This window comes from Trachurus japonicus, chromosome 1 (assembly GCF_045865225.1).
Source record: "Trachurus japonicus isolate A0001 chromosome 1, Traja_1.0".
Taxonomy (NCBI): Eukaryota; Metazoa; Chordata; class Actinopteri; order Carangiformes; family Carangidae; genus Trachurus; species Trachurus japonicus.
The window spans coordinates 4475942-4502923 of record NC_140907.1 but is presented as its reverse complement, the minus strand read 5'-3'; the positions used below and the strand labels follow the sequence as shown (position 1 = coordinate 4502923).

The window sequence follows — 26982 nt, the reverse complement described above, 5'->3', positions numbered from 1 at the left end:
TGCCACTTTTTGTGAGGGGTAATCAAACACAGGTGTTCATCACCATCATCTGAGGACTCCCCCGAGGCAGCAGTTACGCTACTGAGGGACTGTGGCTAAGACGGATGGATGGATGGATGCTTCCTAATAAAGATACACTGTGGAGCGATGGAACAAGGAAGGGAGGGAGGAGAGTGTTCAAGAACATTTTGTGCTAAACAGATAAAACACCATGTGGTAAAAGGTGAGAGATGTGTGATGCATCAAAACAGACATAAATAGTCTGAAAAATACAGCCTGGAGACTGGGAAATACATTCATTTGGTTCCTTGTCAAGAGTTTCATGAGAAGATTAATATCACTTTCGTATCTGTAGGATGCTGAGAGGCTAGAAGCAGCCTGTTAGCTTAGCTCAAGCCTGGAAAGAGGGAAGGAAGGAAGGAAGGGAGGAAGGAAGGAAGCTGCCTACTAACAAGCTCATTATTTAACCTCTTGTTTGTTTCATCAGTAAAAAAAAAAAGAAAAAAAAAAGCAAGAGATTGAATCCCCTTGATTCCTTGATTTCCAGTTTCTTCAGCTAAGCAAACTGGCTGTTAGCTTATCTACCGTACCAGCTAAAACAGGAGTATTTATTAAGCTATTGATAGAAATAATGGTAGCCTAAATGATCAGCATGTCTGTCAGTATTCTACCATGCATTAACCATACAGGACATAAGAAAGCCTATTTTCAAATAGAATAGAAGTGAGGTGATGACCCCCCAGTGCTCTTTTCTGCAAGGTTTATAAGAGACATGTGGGCGTCAGGTATCATATTTAAACTATGCTAATAAAACCGTCCTTTGAGGCTCAGCTCGATATTATGAGTCACATGAGAGTGCAATTTTTAGGCTTCCATTTTCTTAGTAAAGGAAACTATTACTTAGAAATAAAAGACTGTGGGGTGCCACAACTGTTTAAAAAACAATGACAAGTAGGGATGTCCCCAATCCGATCATATGATTGGAAATCTGGGTCGATCACGTAATTTTCAAAGGATCGGAATCAGGAGGAAAAGATCTGGATCACTTATGTATCAAAAATGTAATGTTACATTGTCCATAGGTCCATGTTGTAAATGCTACACATTTGTGGAAAGCGGAGAGTGGGCCCATAGAAATATACAGTTGACTAGTGCTAGTCGCATCATTAAGGCTCTATGGCGCATATTCAATGTCAACGAGTAGGTGACAAGGCTTCTAGTACTGTATACTATTTCTATGAGTGGATGTACCATTCAGGCAACGTGAGTGGCAGTGTGCTGAACTGTGAGCCAGTAGCTATAGTTTTTTTTACTGCATAGCCAAAGTATCAGATCAGGCCTCTATCGGCAGATACTCAAAATCAAATGACTTGGGGGCAATAAAATGTGATTGGGACATCCCTAATGACAATAAACCCGAAACATGTGGGAGCCTTGAAGTCGTCTCACAGGTCACGTATCTGGACACAGCACATGACCTCTTAAAATACAAAGGCTGGACAAACAGAGCAGCATGTAGCCTAGTATGAAAGAAAACATGCAGTGCTGTAATGGCTCTCTGAAGATGACAGTGTATTGCCTCTTCATTCTGTTCATTCAGACTGTTGACTCCACTTTTCTCTTTCTTTTCTCACTTCTGATGTTTCAGTTTGTGAAGCCGATGTACTGAACTAGATTATATGATCATGTGCTGCTGTTGTATACCCACAACCACAATATGCTAGTGTGTACTAAGCATTGTGGTAGAGCGAGGACTAAACCATCAGTCAAAGTCAGTCATCCTACTGTATAAGATTTATCCGACACCGTGTAATATACCTCTCAATGTCAAATCTGACTTGAGGTGAAATACTAATTTTAACTGTGCAGGCTGTAAGTGGTCCTACACTAAATCATGCTGTTAAAAGGCCTATAAAGCCAGCTGGGAGGCTGCGGTAGAAGAGTGAAAAGAAAGACATATCTGTCTTCCTTTATATCTAAAGGAGGACAGGGAACACATTGTTAAGCCAACCATATGGTTTATCTAGCAAACTCCAGCGTATAGCTTTAGTATAATGGGTCATATCTGCTAAGTTGACAAAAAGCACAGAGCTACTGCGGCTACGCTGCGCTGTCTTATTTAAGCTCTTTCTGCTCTCGTTTTAAATGACAGATGGACAGACTGACTGACTGACAGCCACTGCACAGCGCCAGGCAGTGAATGCTTTCTCGGGCTGAGCATCCAGATAAAAGCCACAGCTCACATCACTTCTCTGTCACTCACAGGTTTCATAGGCTAGACACACAAACGGGGGTTTTAGCGAGAGGGAGATGCACGGTGTCTACATGGCTCTGAGTTCACTGCCTGCAGTCAGGGTCAGACAGGTTCAAGGTGTGTGACTGTGGTCCACAAGCACAGACAAAGCAAACGTATTCACAAATTTGTTTGACATTTCTGCCTGCTGCAAAGCTGTGCATGATAAACCGGAGTGAAAAAAGGTCAATTTACATTCACTCAGTTAATTTTGTCCTTTTTAAAAAGACACTCTGTGGCTGTCACATCACAGCCGAGCGCCTGTGTCCTAAACAGGCATTGTGGTAAACAGAAACACTGATTAACATAACAAGACAATCAAGGGAAGCATTCCAGTGTGAAGGTGAGAAGACGTTCTATTAGGAAACAACAAATAAGCAGCACACGAAGCGCTCATCCCTATAAACTTAGATTAATTCAATCAATTTACATTTTACAAGGCCATTACAGGCACCAAAATGTGTGGCGATGCAGTGCTATGAGTCTTGGCAAGGTCGCCATAGCAATGAATATAAGGTCACCATGGCAATGAGCTGTATATCTCACCTCTAATTATACACTGAATAGCTGTGTTTTTCCTGTGTGGTGCTCAGGGTTTTAATGGAACTCATTTCCTGACACTGGCAACCGCTGACTGATTTGTGACTCATGCCAAACGAGTGACTTAGATGTAAATTAAAACTAAACGCTATACACCACATGAGCCAATATGCTGACTCACCTCTGCGAACTGCAACCTGCTGAATGTGCTGCTGGGAGGGGTGGTGAGCTTGAAGTTCTTCTTGGGCGCCACCCACGTCTCCATGGTCTCCAGCTTGCTGGTGGCCAGATTGGTGGCGTGGTGCTTGACCAGGTAGCCCTGGAACTGGTCTGACTGGAAGTAGAGATGCACTGACACCGGGTGGCCCATGGGGAAGTATCTGGCAGAGCACAGGGCGCAGAGAGAATCCATTAGTGAACCTGATAGCTGCTGACCTACCTGTTCTCATGGCCGGCGGTGTAAGAGGAGAAGAATATCTGGACTCATCTGGATGCTGATTGGAGGGGACCGGCCTTGGACATGCTAATGTGGCTTGATGCTAATGTATGCTTGCAGTGAAGGTTAGTGGGGAGTCAATGTGCTCTGCAAGTGTGTGACACACTAGACATTAATTCAATGACCTTTAACAGAAAACCAATTGGTCAAAGACACGTGGTGACCATGCTGATGATTCCCATTAGGAAGAGGTGGATTTTTTTATGCTTTTTATGCCTGCACATGACTTTACAGTACTCAGACCAGTAATGGTGCCAGTCAACACTTAATTAAAGAGCAAGTACATTTGAAAACTTTTACGTAAGTAAATAACACACCTCTTCCATACTAATTAGTCCCTTACAATGTGTTGGTTGTTACTAGGGCACTGGAAAAGAGAGTAACGACACGCATTGGTTCAATGGAAGCGCCTCCTGATGGTGGAATATGGGTATTGCAAAAGCGCCCAAGAACTGACAACTCTGCATTGGTGGTGAATGAGCAAGTGTGGTATTTTCAATAATTTAAGGACATTTATAGATCACTCACGTTAATAGCATCATTGAGGACCCTTTACAGATAAACATTAACACATAGGCGAGTAAAAAAAAAAAAAAATAGTTGTCTACATTAATTTTTCAATCTACATTTTGTAATAAACAAATTATAAGTATAATTTGATATGACCAAGACACCTAAAAACAAAAACACGGCCGTTTTCATCAATTTACAAGCAAGTGGGCAACACACACATACATTGGAGTGAATGGGTTTTCTTTTGCAATACCCATATCCTGCCACTAGGGGCACAAAACCCTTACCACGAGAGTCAATGGTGGTGTTGTTACTCTCTTTTCCAGTGCTCTAGTTGTTACAACATTTGCTCTGGAAGTTAAAGGGGAACTACAAGTCCGCTCGCTTTTCCTCTGTTTCGGCTACGCTCCTCTCGCCCATGTGCATCTGTTTACAACGAAGCCGGCGAAAAATCAATAAATGGAGCGGTGGATAACGTTACATAACATATACGATGTTACGGCGTGTGTTTGTGTAGTCTTAACGGTCATGAACAAAACATTACGGGTTACGGAGCGCGCTTGTGTGGCGGTGTGCAGAGAGAAGAGCTGGGACGACCAGGTACTACACTGATGTTGCAAGGTTGGTTTTCAGCCGTGAGACGCCAGGTGAAGACATAGAGCCTCCGTTCTCACTTGTAACAAGTCACAAGTCATGTAGTTAACTATCGCAATTACTCCAGAGCTTTTTAAATGTAGCATAGCCACAGGAGAAATCCTGCTTAGTTCCTCTTTAAAGAACAAGTACATTTGAAAACTTTTACGCAAGTAAATAACACACCTCTTCCATACTAATTAGTCCCTTACAATGTGTTGCTTGTGACAACATTTGCTCTGGAAGTTAAAGAAGACACGTGACAGTCAAGACCACAGCAGTGTGTGTGACAGAATAGTCATGGGCTGTACTGGCAGCAGATTCAGATTAGACAGAGCTCTGAACACACACACACACACACACACACACACACACACACACACACACACGATCAGACTAAACACATTACAAGTCTACATAACAAAGTTGAACTGGGTCATCTAGTCAGCTGAAGCCGAATGAAGGTCTTGCCCCTCTGATTAGTCTGTTGTTTGTTTGTGTGTGTCTCCATACGTGGCAGAGGGCCGGCCCTTGGGGCCTCGGGGCCCGCCAGCCCCAGTGACTTCTGGAAAAACAAAACATGGGCCAGGGTGGGCACTGCTGGGGAACACTCCACAGCTGCTCTCTGCACACTCCTTCTCGCCCACATTTGCCATCCTTTGTCTCTTCTGCTTCCTTAAACTGTTTTTTTTTCTTTTTTTTTTTACATGTGCCAGGGTGCACGCACACACGCACACATCCAGGGTGCACACAAGCACAGATTAACAGACACACACACCGTCTCTCCCTGCTCCCCTGTGCCCACGGCCTCATCAGTATTCTACTAAAGGACCAGGAGTCAACCCGTCCCAGTAAATGCTACCCTGACAAGCAGAACAGCAAATATTTACACCCACAAGGATAGCAGCACGCACTCCCCCCTCCCCTGCTCGCTCTCTCCCCCTCTCTATTCTCCCAACTGCCTTTTCCTCTCTGCTCCTCTTTCATCTTGCTTTCTGTCCGTGTCTCTCGGCTCTCACTCCTCTCTGCCCTGTCTTTCCCAAAAGAGTTGTGGTGTGGTGTGGATGCCAGTGTGAGAGCCAGTGAGAAGGGGCCGGGGCGTAGCCTGCACAGAAGCTCCATTCAGGCTTTTTACTCCACAGTCTCTCCAGTTGAGTCACAGCAGGCTTCTCAAAGAGCCAAATGCCTCTCTGTGGCCTTTTTTCCTCTCTACTGCTTCAGTCTCACACTGAGGCTGACCCATCCATCTGTTGGTAACACATCTGAATTCCACGTGCATGCTGAGCACACTCACTTGTTAGTTCATTAGGAACACCTAACTAACGCTGATTCAGTCTAATGCAACAGTCCTGCAGTAAATCCTCCTTCATGAAGGTTAGAATGTTTACACTCTGTCGACACTGTGTTGAATATGTTTGATCATTATAGAGGCTGCAGTGCGTGGTGCTGTTAAACTATATTGCATTATACGGTTAGGTGTGACTACCCTCATTGCCTTGAATGGGATAGACAAAATAATGGGAACATCTGTCAAAATAACACAGTAAAGTTTGACAGCACCCGAGACTACACCCTCGAAAATCATCACACAGTCGAATCAGCACCACTTTAATGCAGTTTCAACAATAACTGAGCAATATAACCTTCACAAAGGAACGATTTACTGCAGCACTGTTGGATTAGGCTGCATTTACTTTGGACAGGTGTTCCTAAAAAATACACACACCATATCAGGGCAGCCATGACACACCAGACACAAGAGCATGGGCTTCAGGCTGCAAAATGTTGACTCATTTTCTGTCGCTTGCTTTAATCTTGAAAGTAAAAAAACAAAACAAAAAAACTTGATTGGTTTTAATTTCTTGGCTTCATCTGTAAAATTCCAGATCAATAAAACATAAATAAGAAAGCTCCAGGCGCGTCTAGTGCAGTCACGCCACACAGAATGTATTCAATTATTAGGCTATAAACCAGAGTGTGGCTGAATTAAGAGAAAATCAACAGGCTCATTTCAGTTTTTATTTCTTTTTGTTCAGCCCAGTCTGAGCTCACTGCAGCAACGTGACTCACTGTTGATCATATACTTCATTAAGTAGAATAATACACTTGCTTAGAAACACATAGCACATTGTGTTTGTATCTCACACAGATGAATGAGAATTCATCACGTGATCAGGACAAAGCACACCATAATACTATATTATGACAGTGTAGCCTACCTAATGTTAGACAGCATTAAAAGATATGGAGCTTGGTTTGGGCCTCTCGTGTGTGTTTTTTCAACTCAGCAAAGTATCTCATTCTCTGAAGAACAAACACCTGACACTGTTTGTCACTTAGCTACATTTACTAGATCAGGGGTTCTCAACTAGTCTCACTCTGGGACCCACATTTTCCCATGGTCATTAAGTTGCGACCCACTTTTAGAGAATTCAAACCAAGATTTTTTTTTAAAGCCTTTAAAAACTCATTTTGCTTTTTATTGAGCAAAGTGCATTTCAAGACACATGAATGAAACTGAGGAGGACCATGACAACTGCATGTACGGAAGTGAATAAAATAATATCAAACTGCACAAAATGGAGACCAACAAAACAATATATTTGACTTCTAATGCATCTCTGCATTCAGAGCACATTCACAAAAGTGAATAAATATCAAATTGCACAAAATAAAGACCCACAAAACAAAACAAGGTATTTTCACTGCTTTCAGGCCACATTAATAATAAACCGATATCTTTGCATTCAGAGCAAATGGAGCAAATAATAAGAAACTGAGGAGGACCATTACAACTGCATGTGTTCACGTGTCTCGTGTGCCTTTCAAAATAAGTTATTTTTCAAAATAAAATACATGTCCAACATCAGATGTGCATTAAACAGAAGTAAGTGGAATATTTGTGTTAATATAAGTCTTAAATAGTTATATCTTCCGACAGCAATCACTTATATAGAGTGTTGGTCCGAAACACGGGTCTGTCAGTCACTCTGCTCTGCTGTAAGCTGAGGAGAAAACTTTCCTTGTATCCTACAACCTTTATCCAATGAGGAGAGAGAACGGCATAAAGGGGCGGTCCTCTCTGTGTGTTCAGCCAAGGGATGCGCGTGAATGTGGTGACGTAGGGACGAGGGCGGGGACTGCTCCGGGTGAGGGATCCCTCCTCTGTTGCTCACCCTGAGGTTTCTCCGATTTTTCCCTGTTAAAAGGGTTTCCATGGAGTTTTTCCTCAGTCGATGTGAGGGTCTAAGGACAGAGGATGTTGTTACGATGCCATGTAAAGCCCTTTGAGACAAACTGTTTGTAAAAACGGGCTATACAAATAAAATTGCCTTGCCTTGCCTTGCCTTGCCTTGCTAACTCCATCGGCTGACAGGAAGTTAGCCAAAACAACCGGATCGCTTACTTCTGCTTTAAATATTATTTACTTTTTTGACCAGCTGTCCGCGACCCATCCAGAACGGGTCTGCGACCCACTTTTGGGTCCTGACCCACCAATTGAGAACCACTGTACTAGATGGTATCTGAAGAATCCACTAGAAAAAGCGGTGTGAATGAGGTGTGAATGCTGAAAGCAGCTGAACACCATTGCTGAAGCAATGCTGAATGAGCTGAAGAAATTGTTGAAACAATGCTGATTTAGCTGAAGAAACTGCTGAAGCAATATGAGAAATGTTAGCCTGACAAGCCAGACTATATCATTAAAATGTCTAGTCTGGCAACGACCGGTAGACCTTGGCTCAATCCAGGGGGCGGGATGAAGGCTGTCTTTCAAACTGCCTCTGCACCAATAGGGTAGCGCTACGTCCAATCAGAGCAAAGAGCAGGATGACGTTAGCCTGAAAAGCCAATTAAAATGTATGTCGTCATTGCGTTAAGCCCGCCCAACGACTCTCTAAACAGACAGAGCGCTGTGATTGGTGAACACAAACGGTGTTCGAGACTCAAAAAGTTCCTATGGCTCGTTTCTAGACCCACCTACGGAGCAAATATATTTGCTGCCACTAGGGTGCAGCTAGATTTCTAGGCTAGAGAAATTTGTGTTTGTACCAGAATTCTATAGTGTTATGTATAAAAATATAAAATACTGGATGGAAACATCAGTATTCATCAGCTGATGTACAACTCAAATATATCTTTGAATTAGGAACAAGAGTAACTATTACAAGGAATGGGTTAAAGATGTTCACCTGGCACTTATTATTTTTGTTCAACAATCAGAATATTTTCTTTTTAAACGGTTGGAGAAAGGTAATTAATGTTAAAAACCAGGAACTTAGCTGAATGACTCAAATGTGTTGTTAATTGATGACTAATCAGCCAATTCATTTTCATATTGCTCAGTTAATCTTTTCCCATAGGCTCTGGTGACATCCTCACAGGTCTTGTTTCGACTGATGAACCATCAAAAATCTAAAATATTCAGTTTACTCTCATGTGTGATGCTGAAAAACATCAAATCTTCATATTAGAGATCTATTTTGAGAGAAAAGTAAGTAAAGTGAAAAAAGTTGCAGATTCAGTTGTTTGTTTTCAGTGATTTTACAAAATGCTGTTCTAAAGGTAACACAGTCACTGTTGAAGTATTACAGGTTTAAGTAAAAAAAAAAAAAAAAAAGAAGCATAAAGTAATAAGCATTTATTTAGTCCTAGGACTGTGTACTATTAAGCAATATCTATTTTTCATGTCATTCTGTGCTATTGATTTTATCATAAATCTCCAACCCAGATAAAATGCAATCAAAGCTTTTGGACTCAGCTAAGTAAAAGACTATAAACCAGTTTTGAAGGGAAACACTGAACTGCAGTAAAGGGGCCATCATTCAAGCCTGACTTGCAGTTTGTGTAGGACGACTTCACACTTGACCTGAACTTGACCCAAAAAGCTTAATATAACTCACACACATATGGTGATACTGTTAAAAGGAAGGAGCACACACGCATGTACACATCAACATGATCACTCATGAGTCACTTGCATAAACACACATGTACATAACTTACACTGCATACACACACATGCACATTTCTGTAGTTGTGTGTTTTCTTTCTCTGTGGCCTTTGCCCTCTCAGCCATTTCAAATGGTTACATGTAAATGTTAAATGCTGGTTCTGCTTATTTGCCCAGAGGAAATGCTTCTTTTCACAGGCTCATTTCCTGGCAGCGACAGAGGTCTAGAGACCCCCACTTTACATCTATCTTACACATGCAAATACACACACACACGCTCACACACACACACACACACACACACACACACACACACACACACACACACACACACACACACACACACACACACACACATGCAGCCACCTTGGTCTGCTCTTGATCTCTCTTTTAGCAGATGCAGTGTGTGAGTAGAAACAGCTGTGGATAGATGTTGCTGAGGTTTGACAGATGGAAACATGCTTTCTTTTTCTGCTTGGCTTTTACCGGCAGGACTCCCACAGAACACCCACAATGCAGCAGGGGGGGAAGGCAAGTGCGGACGTTATCAGTCACCCGAGGATTCGTGAAAATTTCCTGAGAAGAACAATTAGACTCAGCATGCTGGATCATTACCGAGAAAAAAACCTATAGCCCATCAGTACACGGTGTGTCATCACGTGTTGTTTAACAACTGTTTTTCTTCACACTGTGCTCAATTAAAATCGTCTCATCTTGTCTCACGAGGGCAAAAGTCACTATACTGTTTGTTGATGACATTAAGAAGAACATAAAGACGCCGTCTTACTGTAATGTTATTTCATGAGTGTACGTAGGTGTTGCATTTGTTTCCTTTATCTTTTGTTTCCAAGGAACGCTGCTTTTCATGAGATACAAAGAACTTTCTGTCACACAAATTGGCAATTTACACTTCTGCCTTCTGCTTTGATTCAACATTTTCAATTTGTCTTTTGTTTTTTTACACATTGTGTCTGGGTTTTATCACTGTACAACTAAACCAAAGGGACATTAACCTAAAAATGCTCATATACCAGATGGTACTGAAAGCATATGATGTCAAAATCCTACTGAAGTTCTGTTTGGCCATTAAATGAAATGAAAACACTCCCTTTTCATTTTAACCACATGTTTAACAGCGTTGTGGAATCCATACATGTCCACCACCAATACAAATACAGTGGCTTGAAGGGACAGCTTTCAATTCTATGACCTACATAGCCTCATTATCTCAGGGATAAATTGACAGAGTGAAAGATCGTGTTACAAAATGAAAAGCATTACCCAGAATTCTGAGCTACTGATTGGAACTATTCATTGTTGTCCTATTTCCAAGACATGTGATACCACACAGAGACAACAGAGAAACAAAAGCTTTTTTATGCATGTTGTGGTTTCTCATGCTAACATGGGTGTGGGTGGATTTCCAGAGCATAATTGAACGGCAGTGCACCTGTGGAAGCGGCTGCAGGTGCGCGATGATGCTGCGACGACGACGACGGGGTGTGTGTAGATGATGGAGCAGAACAAAAATAAAAACACCTATTTGCATAGGATGAATCTGCATGTGTTTGCAAAACAAACCTGCAGCTGTGATCCTTGGGGTTGCCCTGCAGCGAGGTGGCCGCCCTGGCCAGGCCCAGGCGTGAGAAGGAATGGTAGTACGTGAGCTGCGTGTCCGACAGGCTGGCCACGCCGTCTGGCTCGTCGTACACGTTCTCCCAGTAGGAGTTCAGCGCCGGCGTTCCTTGGGGAAGCGATCCAAACAGGTAGGCGTCCAGTTGATTCACTATCTCCTGGTTGACGCTGGCTTCAAACTTCCTGGCAAAGAAGGTGGGCCGCACCGTTTGCTGCAGAGGGAACAGGAGGGAGGGAGGGAAGGAGGGAGGGAGGGGAGCAGAACAGCAAAGCAGGGAGGGACGAGATAAAGAGGAGAAAAAAGGAGAAGATTAAGCCATTGTGGTGCGCCAGGATGGCAGGGGAACAGATGTGATGTGTGAGATGTATGTGAAAGTGACGTGTGGGCCCAGAAGAAAGGAGGTAAAGATAGAAGAGGGGTGGCAAAAAGGTTGACGAGAGAAAGGAGGGAAATCTTTTCTCAATGGTATAGTGAATTCATTTTCTTTACACATCAAATTAAAACTACTCTCTTCAGCCGCCCTCAAAGAGCCACAAGGAAAATCTGAGGTGATTAAAACAGGTACTCCTCGGATTTCACACTGCACTACTACGAATGGAAAGATAGACAGCTCAACAACAAAAAAAGAAACACAAAAAAAACACATATTTTTTATTTTCACACATTCCCCCTCCTCCATCAACTCTTCTGTAGGAGATTCAGGTTTCTTTTGGTGCTAGAAGAAGCTTATACTTCAGTATATATACAGTATATTTTTTAAAGATGTTTTATCTTTTTTTTTAAGTGGCTTTCTTTTTAGATTTTCACTGTTTCATTTTTTTCATTTTGAATTCAATATATTAAAAAATGTGTTTGTTATTCTACATAAAACATGAGAAACAAAATCCAACATGGTTGACATTACTCTGTTTTACGGTTTCAGTTTCTTAAAGACCACTGCACTGTGTAGTTCCCCTGGGGAATTAAGCATTATTCCAGTGACTCAACACAGTCACTGTTATATTTGAATTAACAAGGAAACTACCCATCTTAAATACCCTGTCTTAGGGAGGGGGAAGCACAGAGCAGAATTAAATGCTATTAAATGCTATTAAATGCTATTCTGGACACAGGGCAAATCTTGGGAGAAAACTTTTGGGAGCAAACAAATTATGTGGTGGGAGAGGTCTTTAAAACATAATGACATAACAATGCAGTTATTGATGAAGGGATTTGAGCTGAACTGGAGCGGCCAGTCACTGAGTATCCGTGTCCAACAGCCAGGCCAGCTACTGATGTAAGGCGTCTTCAGACAATGAAGAAAGGGAAGAAGACGCCTTACATCAGCAGCCGTATGGTTTCTCAGACTTTTCCTTTTCTGTATTTTTCCATCCATTCATCATCCACTCCATCAACAGTTCTTTGTACATGTCGCTCCCACTGGCCTCCTCCACTCCACCCATCTCTTTCTCACCCTCTCTGTCCCTGCCGCACTGTTGCTTGTGTGGTTGATGGTGCATCATGAAATCTTCCACCCCCACAGCTTGGCTTCCACACAAAGACATCTTTTCAGTCCCAGTCGCAAAACTATTTACTGATAGTTACCCAGCACCAAACACCTCGGTGCTACCTGCTAAAAAAAAAAAAAAAAAAAAGGAGAGCTAATGAAGCTGTGGCACATTTCTCAGACTTTGCCTTTTTTCTCAGGCTGCAGCGGCGACTGTGGGATGTTGCTGCTGTTTCACACGGAACCAGACGATTGGCCAGAGATATCAAATGCAACATGAAAGGGGGGGGGGGGGGATTGTGGTGTATCTACTCTTTCTCAGATCTTGTGCGTTCTGACATGCCCTCTGTGCAGTCATCTGAGAGTGCCAGCCTGTCACAGCCTGTCTTTCCAACAGACTTCCCAAACGCACCTCATTCTGAAACACATTACTAAACAATGATGCTCTAAGACAAAAGGCACAGCAGCGCACTCCTTCTCTCCAGAACAACTCCTCCCCCGGTGAGCGCGCCTCAAAAATCACGGTGTGAGAAACTCAACAGTTGTACCTTGAATTATTCCTCCTCTCATCTGCAAACCAAATTCAAGCCTACTTTAACTGTCATTATCTTCCCCTCTGCTGAGGTTCAAAGGGAAACTTGGATTGTGCGCTCAATGGGATATTAAGTCCCATTAATACCGGGCCTGGCTTCCTTATGGAAAGGCTGCTTTGTTCCCAGGGTTGGACTTGACTGATACCAGGGTGCCAACCAGACCCGGCAGCAGAGCCAAGGACCTGTGGTAATGCGCTGGCACCGGACTGCCAGAGTCTGAGGCCAGACAGACGGCAGTCGGGTCTGGTGGAGGGATAACTGAGGTCAGTGCGATGGCTCCGACTGCTACGTGAAGGACAGGAGAGATGAAGTGAGTCACAGTGTTTAAAGGATATTTAACCATGGCAGAGTGTTTTCACTTTGTACTGCGGTTTTTACTTTGTAGGATCACATTACAAGTCAAACTGTGGCACAGACTCTCTCCGGGGTCCCAGGGTTTACTGCCACTCATTCACTTTCATTTTAAAAAGCTAACTAACCCTCATACCCGATGCAGAGGAGGATCTAATTACTATTAATTTTTTTTCCCCCACTCCCTGGGTCACACTAATAAAGATGTCATTTTGCACATATTGATTGTGAAAGCTATGGGAGCCGGCTGGATGCTGAGGGCGAGAGGACAGACCTTGAGGGCAGAGAATTTGCAGATCGACTGCTGCTGATTTCCCACGATGCACTGAGGTGTGTGTGTGTGTGCTGAAAACATCCACCGCTGTGACGTATTCTTTTCATCCTCACTTTAGATTGACCAGATGTCTCTTATGAACTTCAGCGTGAAGTTAGGACCTTTTACATACAGTATAGCACTTAAAGCCTAAGGAATGTATCTGTATCTTAAAGCTGCTAAAAGTAAAAATATTACTCTCACATCAGAGACATCAGACCTTGGAATAAGAGCTATGTTTCAAATTTATTTTGACTTGAAATACTTGTAGGTTTGAAAGAGTTCAACACTTCATTGTAGTTGCTTAAGTGTAACTTTTTATGGTGCTAGATGGCTGTGACACACAGAGACAGTGAAGAAGCATATTTTACAGAATAGTAGAATTCTTTGGTAAATATGTTTTGACCCACCAGATGCAGATTCTAGTTGAATGTTATCCCCAAATTCACTTCTGTTTGTAGAAATTGTAAAAGTTTAAAGTAAAAGCACTTTAGCACATAGCACTTTAACTAGCACTGTAGCACTTTATAACTTCTCAGTAATCTTTTGGTCCCCTTACCCACTTTTTAACCGTCTATGGTCAGTTAACTGGTGGTTTATGTATGTCGTTCATATATGTTTTGTGTAAGATGTCAAGGTGTTTTGTTGTCCTAGTCCTGCCTCTTGTACTTTTTACCTTTTGTACTTTTTATTGTCATTGTTTTTTATGTCTAACATCAACCTGCCAATGGGACTGGGGATGGAAATTAGCCATTTGGCTATAATCCCACATATTTACATGTCAATGTCCATCAATATGTACTGTTCCCATTTTAAAAAAATAAAAAATAAATCTGAAATCTGAAATCTGAAAAGTACCAGAGCTACTGATAAACTTTTACAATCTAACTAAAAGTGTGTGTTGACATGGGCAACACAATACATAGATCTCAAAGTTTATACCTTATAAGCACACATACTTCTCCATTCATTTACAGTTGCTGTTCACTCATCCTTGGTTGGGATTACAGGCAAAAAAAAGAAGAATTCCTCTACATCGGTGCCGTGTGGTGCTGTTACCTGGAAACGATGGAAGTCTGCAGGCTTGAAATCATTTGGAGAACATCCGCACCAGTCCACGATGTGCTTGTACTGGCACTTACAGCCCAGTTTGCGATTCCAGTTGGTGATGCGCAGGTTGTTATCCACCATGCTCTCACAATGGGCGCTGTTCTCCAGCACTGTGTGGAAGAATGACTGGGAAGTGGGAAGGAGGATTGGACAGGCAGGGTGGGTGTAGGAGATAACATTTGGAAATTAGATTGATTTTGTTTCACTTTCCAACTCACTAACTCATGATAAACATCTGATCTGCAAATGAACTTTTTACACTTTCTTTTTATTTCATGTGCATCTTTTTCTTCTCCTGCACATCTAACACATGAAAGAGAACGAGCTCTGCTTCTGTAAACAACACAGTGTTTAGTGTACAAAGCAGCGCTCGCCTGTCAGTCAAAAGTTGGGAAACACTTGTGTGTGTGTGTTACCTCAGCGGGCAGCAGAGTGTAGGCGTAGAAGCGTTTCATGTTGGTGACCAGGTCATCCTTCGAGTTGATGACATATTCCACAAACATGCGGTTGAGAAGGAACCAGTCGGAGCCTCCGTCCACTGAGATCCCCTCTGGGATTTTACGATCGCCCAGTCTCCACATGTGGGTGTCACACTCGAAGAAGAGACGGTCCAGACCCTGCTTACGGATAAACCTGATAAACACGCAGAGAAGTGTGGTTAAACCTCCGACTGCTCACAAAATACGCAAACACTTAAGTCCAATTTAAGTGATTTACAAAAATGCCAAAATCCAGGTGAAAATCAGCCTTTCAAAAACACCATTTCCATAAAAACAAGCCCTCTGTGGCTTTTTGTTTTTCTACCCTTTGTGCTTCATCAGCAGCTTTTGCATTTTCTGCCTTTACTTCTCTTTACTTTCCATCAGTGGGAGATTTTTTCTGGGATGTGCTTGTAGCAAAAAGAACATTGTTTACTGTTAACTGAAGTGAGCACCATCTTTGCACAGGAGAAAACAACTTTTGGTTGCTTGTTACCACATACAGTACAGTACTGTAGGGGTGGGTGTGTGCATTATGTGCTCCGGGTATGTTCCCTTCCTTGGTGAATATAGGTAACACTGAAAGAGATGAGCTAAAAAGACCCGAGCACAGAGGGACAGTACACTCAGGAGGATGTAGAGCCTTAAAGGGATAGTTCACCCAAAATTCAAATTTCACTCATTATTTACTCACCCTCATGTCAACTAAGAGCTGTGAGAATTTTCAATACAAGAGGGACATTACAGACGAGCAGTATGGAGGTATTTGGATGTTTTTTGGTGTGTCTTTTTGGACAAAGAAAGTTGGTATCCATTGACAACCATTATAGACCACCTCAAAATTTGTGAGCTGTTTTCTTACTGTAAAATAGTCTCATATGTTTTTCACTTCTGAATTAATGGTAAAGATAAGAGTCACCCTCGCTCAGGCTATTGACTATCTTAACCATTCATTTCAATATTGGGACCAGTACAGGATCTGTGAATCTGTCTAGAACATGTAGGGTAACACACCTGCCATTGTCCTTGACATGTTGATAGTGTGTTTGGTTGTGGTTCAGCATTGTGTGGATCTGTGTTTGAGCAGAAATGAGGGTTTTCTATGGGTTGTGCAGTAGGTCTGACATGGTGGCAGGTTAGATCTAGGAAATTTTGTCGGTGACTGCAAAAGTTGTTAGTGTGGTACATTATGTGCCGCATGAACTGTAAAATTGTGCAGATTGTAAGAGTGATAAGGCTTCTGTTAACCCCCACCCTCGTAATTCGCACTCTGGCCTTAACTCCTACACTAGTTAAAGCTACAGTAGTGCTATAGCTAAACATTACATTTCCTTCGCATTATTGCAAAATGTGTCCCCTATCTTTGGCCTTAAATGACTTAAATGACATGTTGTTCACACTTGTCACTACACACTTTTATCAACAGCGAGAGAAATGACAGTCTGCATACATAATGGACGGTGTTACTCCTGCGAGTGTATCGAGTGTTAGACGGACGGAGTCAAATTGCGGGCAACCAGGTCAAATTGTTCCCTCTGTTCTCTGAACGGTGACAAAGACTGTTGACGTAATGACCTTGCGGCTCACAGGCACACGACGCACGCATCCGCTTAGATGACATTTTGGGAAACGTGCTCGGGCATTTTTGGAGCGTTTTAGTTTGTTTAAGCAGACTGAACGTATGCACATACTGGTGGATTACCCAGATCATTGCTGTTGTGAATAAAGAATTAAATCAGGCACAAAACCCATTCCATCAAACAGCACCGAATAAAATACTGTGACTGCAAACACAAAAAGGTACTGCTGAGTCACGCTGACTCATGCATCCATGCGGGGTGATTGTTATTTTTATTTTTTTTCTCATGTGTTTTGTTTTGTTTTGTTTTGTTTTTTTGGGGGGGTATTTTTGCTCACAGTGTCTGGCGGTGACTTGTTTGGCACCAGGGTGTGAATCGGCGGAAAGCAGAGACGGGCGTCCTGGCAGCGACCTCACAAGCTCAACCCATCAAGAAGGTTAATTAATGAAGCCACAGATGGGAGCTAATTGTATTATGATTCGGTGACCTCGCTGTGCTAGTTACTGTGTGTGTGTGTGTGTGTGTGTGTGTGTGAGAGAGAGAGAGACAGTAAGAAAGAGAAACAGAGACATCTAACCAGAGAGAGAGGGTGTGGTGCTGTGAGAAGAGCAAAATGAAGTTTGAGAAATCTGCACTTCACCTGGCGTTGTCCCTGCCGTGGGACTTGATGAAGTTCATGTCTCTGTATTTGGATAGGAAGGCCACCAGCTGGTTATTGGTCCTGGAATGAAAGAAAGTGACTTAATTTTGACAGCCAAACAAATGGTCGGCCTCAGCTAGAGGAGGAACATTGATTTAGCACAGCGGCTCCCAAACCCACTTCTACATCCCGATCAACATGACACACAAGAACAATAATGTGCAATAATACTGTAGGCCTATTGAGCGCTCACATTTAAAAAAAAAAAATAGGGAGAATAATGATATGAAAGTAAAAAGTACGCTTACTGCCCACAATTAACCAGCCTACAGGATACCCATCACCGCAGCAGTTATTAAAGGAAAATATAACAACAGCCATTTTAATCAAATTGCAACAAATACAGTACTAAACCACACAAATGAGAATGATAGTTTCCCTATTTTTTTAACCACTTCTGCTTCTTTGCACGCTAGCTGTCACAATGAGCTACTTGCAGTTCACAGCCGGAGTTAGGCGCTGGCAGGAAGTCAAGCATGTTTTGGGTACATTTTTTTATTATATACATCCCTGATTTAACATCACATGCGACAGGAGACAGTGCAATAAAATCACATCTGACCACTGTTATAAAAATCTTGTTTGATTTGTTTGATAGACATTTAAGGTTTTAATAGAATGCCACAAAGCTGGTTATGTTTTTATCCCCTTTTATATCCTCTGTTAAAGAAGCAGTTGGCATGCTTTTATTTCTTCTTGTCTTGATTATTGCAACAAGCTTTTTCCTTGTCTTAGCCAAATATCTACTGATTGATTCCAGACTGTGTAGAAGATCAGCTGCTGCATGGGCTTTTAACTAGAACCAACAGACATGACCAGTGCTCCCGTTTCAGCGTCTTTACACTGGCTGCAAGCACCATTTAGAATTGATTTTAAGATTTTACTGGTCACTTTTAAGTTTCTTATTTTTTTCTTCTCTTCCCAGTTACAGTTGACCTTTTAGCACCACAGGAGCCGGTGTGTTTTTTGAGATCCCAGGGGACAGGTCTCTTATCTGTTCCAGCGGCCTGGCTGAAAACTAAAGAGGACAGAGTGTTTTCATTCAGGAGCCCGAGGCTCTGGACCGACCTGCCTGAGGAAATCTGCCAGGCTGAGTCAGGAAGATCTCTTGAAACACTTTTTTGAAAAACTTTTATTGGAAAGCCTTTTCTTATGTTATTTGAGTTTTTCCTTTAGTTGACTTTTTTCTGTCTGTTTAAATCCCCTTTTTATGATTTCTTTGCTCTTTGTTGGTTTTATCTTGGGATTTTGGTTTATTTTAACCCTGGTTTCCTGCTAGGTGTGATAGACAGTGGGTATACCACATCACCCCAGGGGATTAAAAAAAAAAGTATGATTTATTTAGTCATTTGAACAACTTCAACAAAAATACAATCTCCCCAGCTGTATTTGTTTAGATGCGTCCAAGTAAAATCACTAAGGCAACATAAGGCAAACTGATGTGTTGTGTAGGACAGACTTCCTGTATGAACTTGATGTACACGTTGATTAGGACAAATAGGATGTGATCTAGAAGCAGAGAACATTGATAACGGTGTGTAGCTTGAAAGGCTACACTGTTTGCACCTAAAGATAAAAAAAAATGAAAGTTTGAGCTACACTCACTGTGCCTGCTCCTGTCCCATAACCTCAAGTAATTTCTATTCACTTCCTCAGTTTGAATTACTGTACATCATCATTATTCACCAGGACACAGAAACAATATAATTTTCACCCACTTCCTCCTTCACAATGTGTCCAGTCAGGAGTCTGTGTCACTTTTCAAGGGGACTCTCTGGGGAATTCCACAGTGGCTTTAACACTTCTCCTCCACTTCTCATCTGTCTCCATGTTGTACTTTACTCCTGAGTTTAACACTGCAATTGTAATGGAGCTTTGTCATCTGGGCTTTTAGCAATTTATTTTAAAAGCAGGACTGTTGTCAACGCCCTAGAACTGATAACAAGGCTGGTCTGGTTGTTACTTTTTCTTATAATTTTATAGTTTTAAACGTCATCCACACCTAGATAAGTGAGATGCATTAGTGATGTAATCACAATGTAAAGTCTGCAGGCAGGGCACTAATTGAGAGACGGGATCCAACACAAACATGAACACTGTATTTCCTGGCAAAGGTTTGGTTATTTCACATGAGAGATTTCTGTGTTATGTGTTTTTGTCTGTGATCCGTTGGAATAACAACGATCACAATGTAATGATCACTGAAGGGATCAGTGTTGATCAAATCTGATGAAACTGTTCCCACAGAGTCCCGATGAGAAAGAGGAACTGACTGTTTCAATGTTAAACTTTTGATAAATAAAAAGTAATGTTGTTTATTGTTCCAAGCTCAAACTTTGATTGTTGCATATTTAATCGTGAATATTTAAAAAAAAATCTCCAGACATGTTTGAAGACAGAAAATATTCGGCTTGGAATAAAATTGGTCTGGATATATTTTCTCAACTTAACGTCTGAACTTCAATAAACTCTCCAGACATTCCTAAAATTATTAACTTGCAGATATCACTCTTTTCAAAAGTTGACAGCTCAACACATGATGTCTCCCACTTCACTAAGGAGTCTGTCCGATCTGGCTGTGATCTAACAAAGTTCTTCTACATCTAAGTGTGAATTTGAGATTTAAGGTGAGAACAGAGAAACTTTCCCACATTGGCAGATAAATGACAAAGCAGCCTCTGGGTGTCAAACACATACACATCATTCTGCACGGTGAAGCTCAAACATTCAAGTAACAACAAGCTGAACAGGTTTCTGAGTGGAAGTGCACCTTAATGTTGCAGAGGAGCTGCTCTTTTCAGGGCTTGAAGCCACTTCCGATCAATTAAAGACCTCACCGTCTCTCTGTGTCAGCCCCTTAGTCCCTTCTAACTGTTAAAACTATTTAGGATGATACAAAAGATCTTGTCGTCCATGATTTTGATGAATGACTTCATGCTGCTCTCACATTGTAGAGCAGTCTACTCCTTCATACACAGGGCCAGACAGGCTAAAAGCTTTGCTCTGCAGGCTATGCCCCAGTCAATGGCTCTAACATTTCATCTGTGGTGGAGCCTTTCATGATGGCTTGGCTTGCCTTTCTAAAAGAGCAGCGAGGCTCTGGTAAAAAGCTCAAGGATCAGTGGGGGGAGGGACAAGCGCATATTAATGTCATTTTCTCTTGAAGGAGCAATTTCACAGCCTGGGGGGCTTATCTTAGGAGGTCCTGAGCCATAAAGCCTAACTGATGATGTGGTGTACAGACACATGCAGTCTTCTCTGTCTCTACTTCCCACACACACACACACACACACACACACACACACACACACACACACACACACACACACACACACACACACTGTCTAACTGCTAGTATGCGCACCGACAATACAATATACATGCACAGAAACACACAAATGCTTGTAGACACACACACACATACGGTCACACGCACACACACAGACAGACAGAGCAAGGGGAATTCATGTCAAGCTCCACATTTGCCACCTGAGTGGTCACCCCGTCCACGGGGTCTAGTTTGCTTACTGTCAGCCCTGTGGCTGCTCTGTCTCACAGTGGTATTCACACTCACATTAACACACACACACACACACACACACACACAAGCACACACACATTCACGCACTGCTGTGAGTTTCAAGCCCGTCTGGCACACACAAAATGTGCACCTTTTCAATATCATAGCCAATTAAACTTCATCATTATGCCACTGTTTCACTTCCATGGTCTTACCGTTAAATTCATAATGTGCCCTTTTTTATAAGAGGGACTTTAAATATAGGCTACCATCCCAGAGGGGAAGAGCTGAATGCCATGGCTGTCAGGTTGTGAACCCGCACTCCAACACTTAAACAGATGAGAGATTGATCATACATTCATCATCTCTGTCCTGGAAAAACCTTCCAAAAGTTCACTAAAGACACTATTTTAAATATCTCGCTTGCATTCTTCAACAGGGTTTTGTAGATTTGAAGAATTACGTATTTAAAACACTTGGCTCAGTTCTAATGGGTTGTAAAGTATTTTTTTCACAGTGGGAAATGGCACCTATCACTTAAGGAACAAAGCTCGAATATGAGATGCAACACTTTTCCCTGACGCAGATGACAAAGTGAGAGATTAGAAGACATGACGCCTGCAGTCAGTCATTGTCTCACAAAGCTCAGACGTCTTAAAAGCTGCTGTAAAGTCTATGAAAGGGGCTTTGAAGAAAAAAAACACAGGTAAAAGCAAGGAGACAGTAGATAAAAGCTGGGAAAGAGCATTGTACTCTCTGACAAAGCAAGCGTATAACTCATCCTCTGGCCTCTCTCTCTGGACACACAGACACACGCGTGCGCGCGCACACACATGCACACACACACAGTATATCTCCCCCTGGACACACTGCCCCTCTGCTGGTGTGAGGGGCTCTGGATTTGCCTTTGAGAGCCATCCATGCGGCAGGACAGACATTATCAGGGAATTAGAGGGGAAATAATGCTTGTCTCCAGTTCCACTGATAACAACAGCAGTAGTCAGGGCAGCGTGGGGCAGGGGAGCCCCCCGCATTCCTGACTGCACCATCGCAGTATGGTCACAGAGAGACAAGTGTCATTTGGAACTATAGCCTGTGACCAAATAAGATTGTAGACGTAAGAAAGCAGCGGTGCAGGTTGGACAGTTTTAGCTGGATAAATGTAATAGGATCAGGATAAGTAACGGGTTAAAAGCTTGTAATGAATTGACTAAAAGTGGGGTTTGTAAGTCGGGCAAGAGTGGGGCTTCTGCTTATGCCAACATGTTTTTCTGCGCTATAGTAAGTCCATAGTGATAATGTAATGCTGATGTGTTTATTTCTGAGGAAGAACGTCTCTTTTCACTTGATCCTCTTCCCAAAGAGATCAGAAAGGATTGTCAGGGACTGAATGGGTTTCGGTTTCTCGCTCGAGGACACTCGAGTGGCACGGATGCTCACTTTAACAAGGGCTTGAACCCGGGCTTGCCACTTTAAAGGACCACATTTGCAAGTTTCAGTCAGTATATATGCGGTGTGCAGACTTGGTCAAATCCAAGCTGCGGTAACAAATGCACTTGGTAAGCAAAGATACACGAGTGCAATTTCCATATTTTCATATTGCATGGATCTGAGACATGCAGTTCCCTCTCGTTCCCCTTCCCTAACTGCTTATTCTCGCTCCCTCGCCTCACCCTGTCATTTGTGCCTCTCGGCTCCCACTTTCGCTCCATCAATCGTTTCGTCTCCCAACAGATGGGGCTTAAAACCTCCACTGTCAGCCCTTTTTCTCAACAACATCACCCTCATGCAAATGAGGAGGCGAAAGATGAGAAGAAAACAGTGCCTCAGCGCATGCACTTGCAAATACCTTTAGTGCACTGATTGACAAATAGGAAAATGGTGCGCACGCATGTACACAGACAGGTGCTGAGACACGCTCAAAAGACACCGTACTCACATGTGCACCACACCGGTGCACATGAAACACACGTACGGACAAACGAGCACAGACAGCATGTCAGCAGCATTCATCAATATGGTGAAAACAGCTAAACACAACAAGACTGAACCTGTCCATGAACAACATCCACATTTGTCCTTTCATCCTGGCTCCAGCTGTGGAAACATCAGATCCAGCTTCTTTTTACCCAGTGGCCATTACAGCTTGTCTAAATTCAACTGGTGGACATCTGGCTGTGAAGAGGAGATAACTCTCCACTTAATAGGAGGATTTTAATTGGCTGCTGCAGAGCTACATCAAAAACCCAGCAGACCCCGAACTCCCAAGAGGACTATAAACGCACAGAAAAAAAAAAACAGTACAAGTCACAGAAATTTCTCGCCCAATAGCCTATTTCCATGACTATATGTCCGGTTCACGTAGACTTTGTGGCTTTTAATTACCTTTTAGAGCCTATTAAAAGGAGTGCTTTTGAGTGGAGAGATGACTTTTGGACCGTACAGTGCACAACAGGCCCGGGAAGTCAATAGGTATTGACCCCGGGCAATTAAACTGTAATCAGTTCACCATGTAACCCATTCAATGGAGTGAGAGCGAGGAAGCAGTAACTTGGAAGAGAAGATGTGAACAAATAGCGTTTGAGAAAAGCAGACCTTCTACTTCATTGATCTGTTTGGTTTTGAGTGACTCTGTATTTAAAGCTCACAGTTAACCACAGAAGCCCAGACGGGTGTGTATTGAATTCCTTCCATATTGGCTGGGAGCTGTCTACTACGGTTGTACATGCACAGGGACAGTGTTACTGTAGTCCAGTCATTTTATGAAAAAAGGTTGAACAAATTGCAACAGAAGCAAACTCAACTGATTTTGTATCCTCAACATGTCTTGAGTGAAGGAAAAAATCCCAGAAGAATCTCATTGGGGGAAAGTTTAGAAAAAGACCAAAATATAGCCCATTCATACGCCTATTCATTATTTTTCTCACGTGAATATGGTCAAATTTTTAACCTTTAGATACAGTATCTCCATGAAAATTACTGAGTTGATTATTTCCATTATTACATTATTTACATTGTCCCTTGCTGCAAGTCCTTCCATCTCTCCATCCCCCTTTCACAAATATCTCTCTATCCATCATTAAAGGTGAAAATGCCAAGAATATATTTTTTAAAGAACGGTTAGATCAAAACAACCATCAGAAGATAAGTGTCCTTCTCCTGGAGCTCCCTGATCTCAGCAGCTGTCACCTCCTTAAGAAAGGAGCATGTCATACCTGCTCCACTAAGGTGGCAGTCATCTTGAAAAATTGCAGCCATCTTGAAATTTCAATTGATTTCCTGTTGAGTGACCGATGGAGTCAACTCATCCCAATTTTCATGCTGGTACCACCACAGCACCTTCGTATATACCCGTACAGTCAAAACTGTGGAATTCATGCAAATTTATGCAAATGTGCATAACAAAGAATTTCAAAAAACTTGTAATACATTTTTTGTTTGTCTTAATGTAAGTAATCAACTCAGTAATCTTCATGGAGATATCTAAAAAATAGGCGTATGAATGGGCTATATTTTGGTCTTTTTCAAAATCAGTTGAGTTTGCTTCTGTTGCAAATGGGTTGACCCCCATTTTGTCTTAAAATGACTGGACTATGTATCCACCTCACAGATTTGTCTTTAATCTTAGAGGCTGTCATCTTAATAACCGTTATTTCTTTACAGGACAACCATTAAAGAAATGACCACTCTGGTCTACTGCTATACCTGATGGGGTAGTCAGCAGCACTGAGGTTGATGAAGAAATCCCAGCTCCAGTCCCTCATGGCCAGCAGGTCGGCCATGCTGCGGAGATACATGGTGAGCAGGCTGGCACCGCCCCAGATGGTGGCCATGCGCCAGGGTGTCACCCTCACATTGGGATACTGGACAGCCAAGGCCTGCACCTGCCTGTGCAGGTAGTTGGAGCGCTGAGACAAAGGAAATTAACCAAAAATTGATTAATATTCAGTCCGTATGTCCTCATTTGAACTCATATTACTGTCGTATATCCTCTCTGTGGGCTCACCTGGTCAACATGTATGTAGTAGTAGTGCGAGGTGTGGTAGATGGCTTTGAAGAGGCGGTGAAACTGGCGAGAGGCTCGTCCGTGGACCACCAGGACAAATGCTATTCTCACTGGTTGTACTGGAAAACTCTCAGCAGAGTCCTCATCCCACTGGACATTCACATTGGCTTTACCTGTGCAGATATAAAGACAACACACTGTCAATATTCATGTACATCATCAAATCATTTCTCCTGCATCTAATTCACACAGCACTGCATTGATTCTTCGTCAGCAGCATAATCAGCGTCTGTCTGCATGTCTGATTACAAAATCACATCTGCTGTGTATTTGATAAGCTGTAAGAGGCTGGTCTGTCTGTCATTACAGGATGGTGAACGTCTATAAATATATTCAAGGGACAAAGAATGCAAAATCAAAACCATAATGAATATAGTCGGTAATGAAAATTAAATGCTATTCTTTTATTAAACAATAAACAGAAATAGCAAAACAACAAGGTTGCTTAGCAACACAGTAAGTAGCAGTCTGAATAGTGATTAGCGTATTGAAAATAATTAGCTGCTATGCCACAATTCAGTGACATTGTCTGAATGTGACTTGGTCTGAACAGAGTAATTTCCTGTTTTATATGAAAGCAATCATCTTGAAGATACTCTATATATTAAGACTGTAATACCAACAGGGTGTATTGGAAAAATAACTTCACTCACTTGTGTGTCATTAAAATACACCAGATAGCCTATTCTCAGGAGGCCAAATTGGTCACGATCATGCACAGGGAAGCACAGCATATATTTAGGCCCTGCTGTGGAACAAAAACACGGTACCACAGAGCCTTGGCTCACTCATCCATTTTCTTATGTGATTGAATTGGAACTATGACAATTTCAACCAGACAATACATACACTGTAACTACTATCCTCTTTCAGACAGGAATCCTATAAGTGATTCCTCTGGGGCTTCCGGGGTGGAGTGCAGTTTGACAAAGTGCTATCATTCCTCTCAGACAAAACTCCCAATAGATGCTTTGGATTTCACGCAAATGACAACAATAAGCATGCAGGGAAGCACCGCTCTGGTCATGGCCTGCCAAGCCACTATCAAATTAAGCAATTCCAACAATCTCTAGAGAGCCATTGGTAAGCTCACATAGCTTCATTGTTGGTTTTGCACCACCCTTAACCGCTTAAAAACAAACACTTGCACTTCAAATCAAAAAAGGGAAAACCTTCCTCGAAGCAGTTCTGCACCATCAAGTCCCCTGAACATTAACGCAGACACTGTTTGTTTTTGAATCTGCAGTTATTACAGCAAATGTGCACATGCAGCTTATGAGACATGTTTGTTCACAGAATGTGCCTTAAGGAGATTAATGACTATAATTTGGGACTTCAGTTCCCAAGAGTCTATCTGTGATAGAAGTAGAGAGAGCTGAGGGAATAGTAAGATGGGGCGTTTATTCCTCTGAGGTGACATTTTGGGGAAAAAAAAGCCCCACCCAACTCTTCTAACTATCTGGTCATAGGGTAATTACTCAAAATGTAAGGGTAAGTGTCTGACATATCTTGTCCTTATGAGTTGACGGGGAGGGGGCTGAGGGCCTGGTCCCTCTTGTTCAACTCATTTTGTCCGTTCTAATTTAAAGCCAGGTGAACAACACAGGTTTATTGAAAGGTTTGACCACCAGGGGTGAGGTTAATGACATGCTCCCTGGGCTCCAATTGGCCGTGGCTCCTGTCAGTCACTCATACTGACTTCTTGCTGCTCTTTCTCTATCT

At 42.3% G+C, this 26982-nt stretch overlaps 1 protein-coding gene across 1 annotated transcript in view; it reads right to left on the bottom strand.

The window, feature by feature from the left end:
• The window catches only part of xylt1 (xylosyltransferase I), an 88574-nt gene that overhangs the window by 11650 nt on the left and 49942 nt on the right, over nucleotides 1-26982 (bottom strand). The window contains exons 3-9 of the mRNA XM_085792796.1: nucleotides 25201-25373; nucleotides 24900-25102; nucleotides 17615-17695; nucleotides 15332-15548; nucleotides 14865-15041; nucleotides 11008-11273; nucleotides 3015-3213 (exon numbers count right to left, since the gene is read on the bottom strand). Of these exons, the coding sequence (XP_085648922.1) occupies nucleotides 3015-3213; nucleotides 11008-11273; nucleotides 14865-15041; nucleotides 15332-15548; nucleotides 17615-17695; nucleotides 24900-25102; nucleotides 25201-25373 (1316 nt within the window). The remainder of the gene's footprint in view (nucleotides 1-3014; nucleotides 3214-11007; nucleotides 11274-14864; nucleotides 15042-15331; nucleotides 15549-17614; nucleotides 17696-24899; nucleotides 25103-25200; nucleotides 25374-26982) is intronic.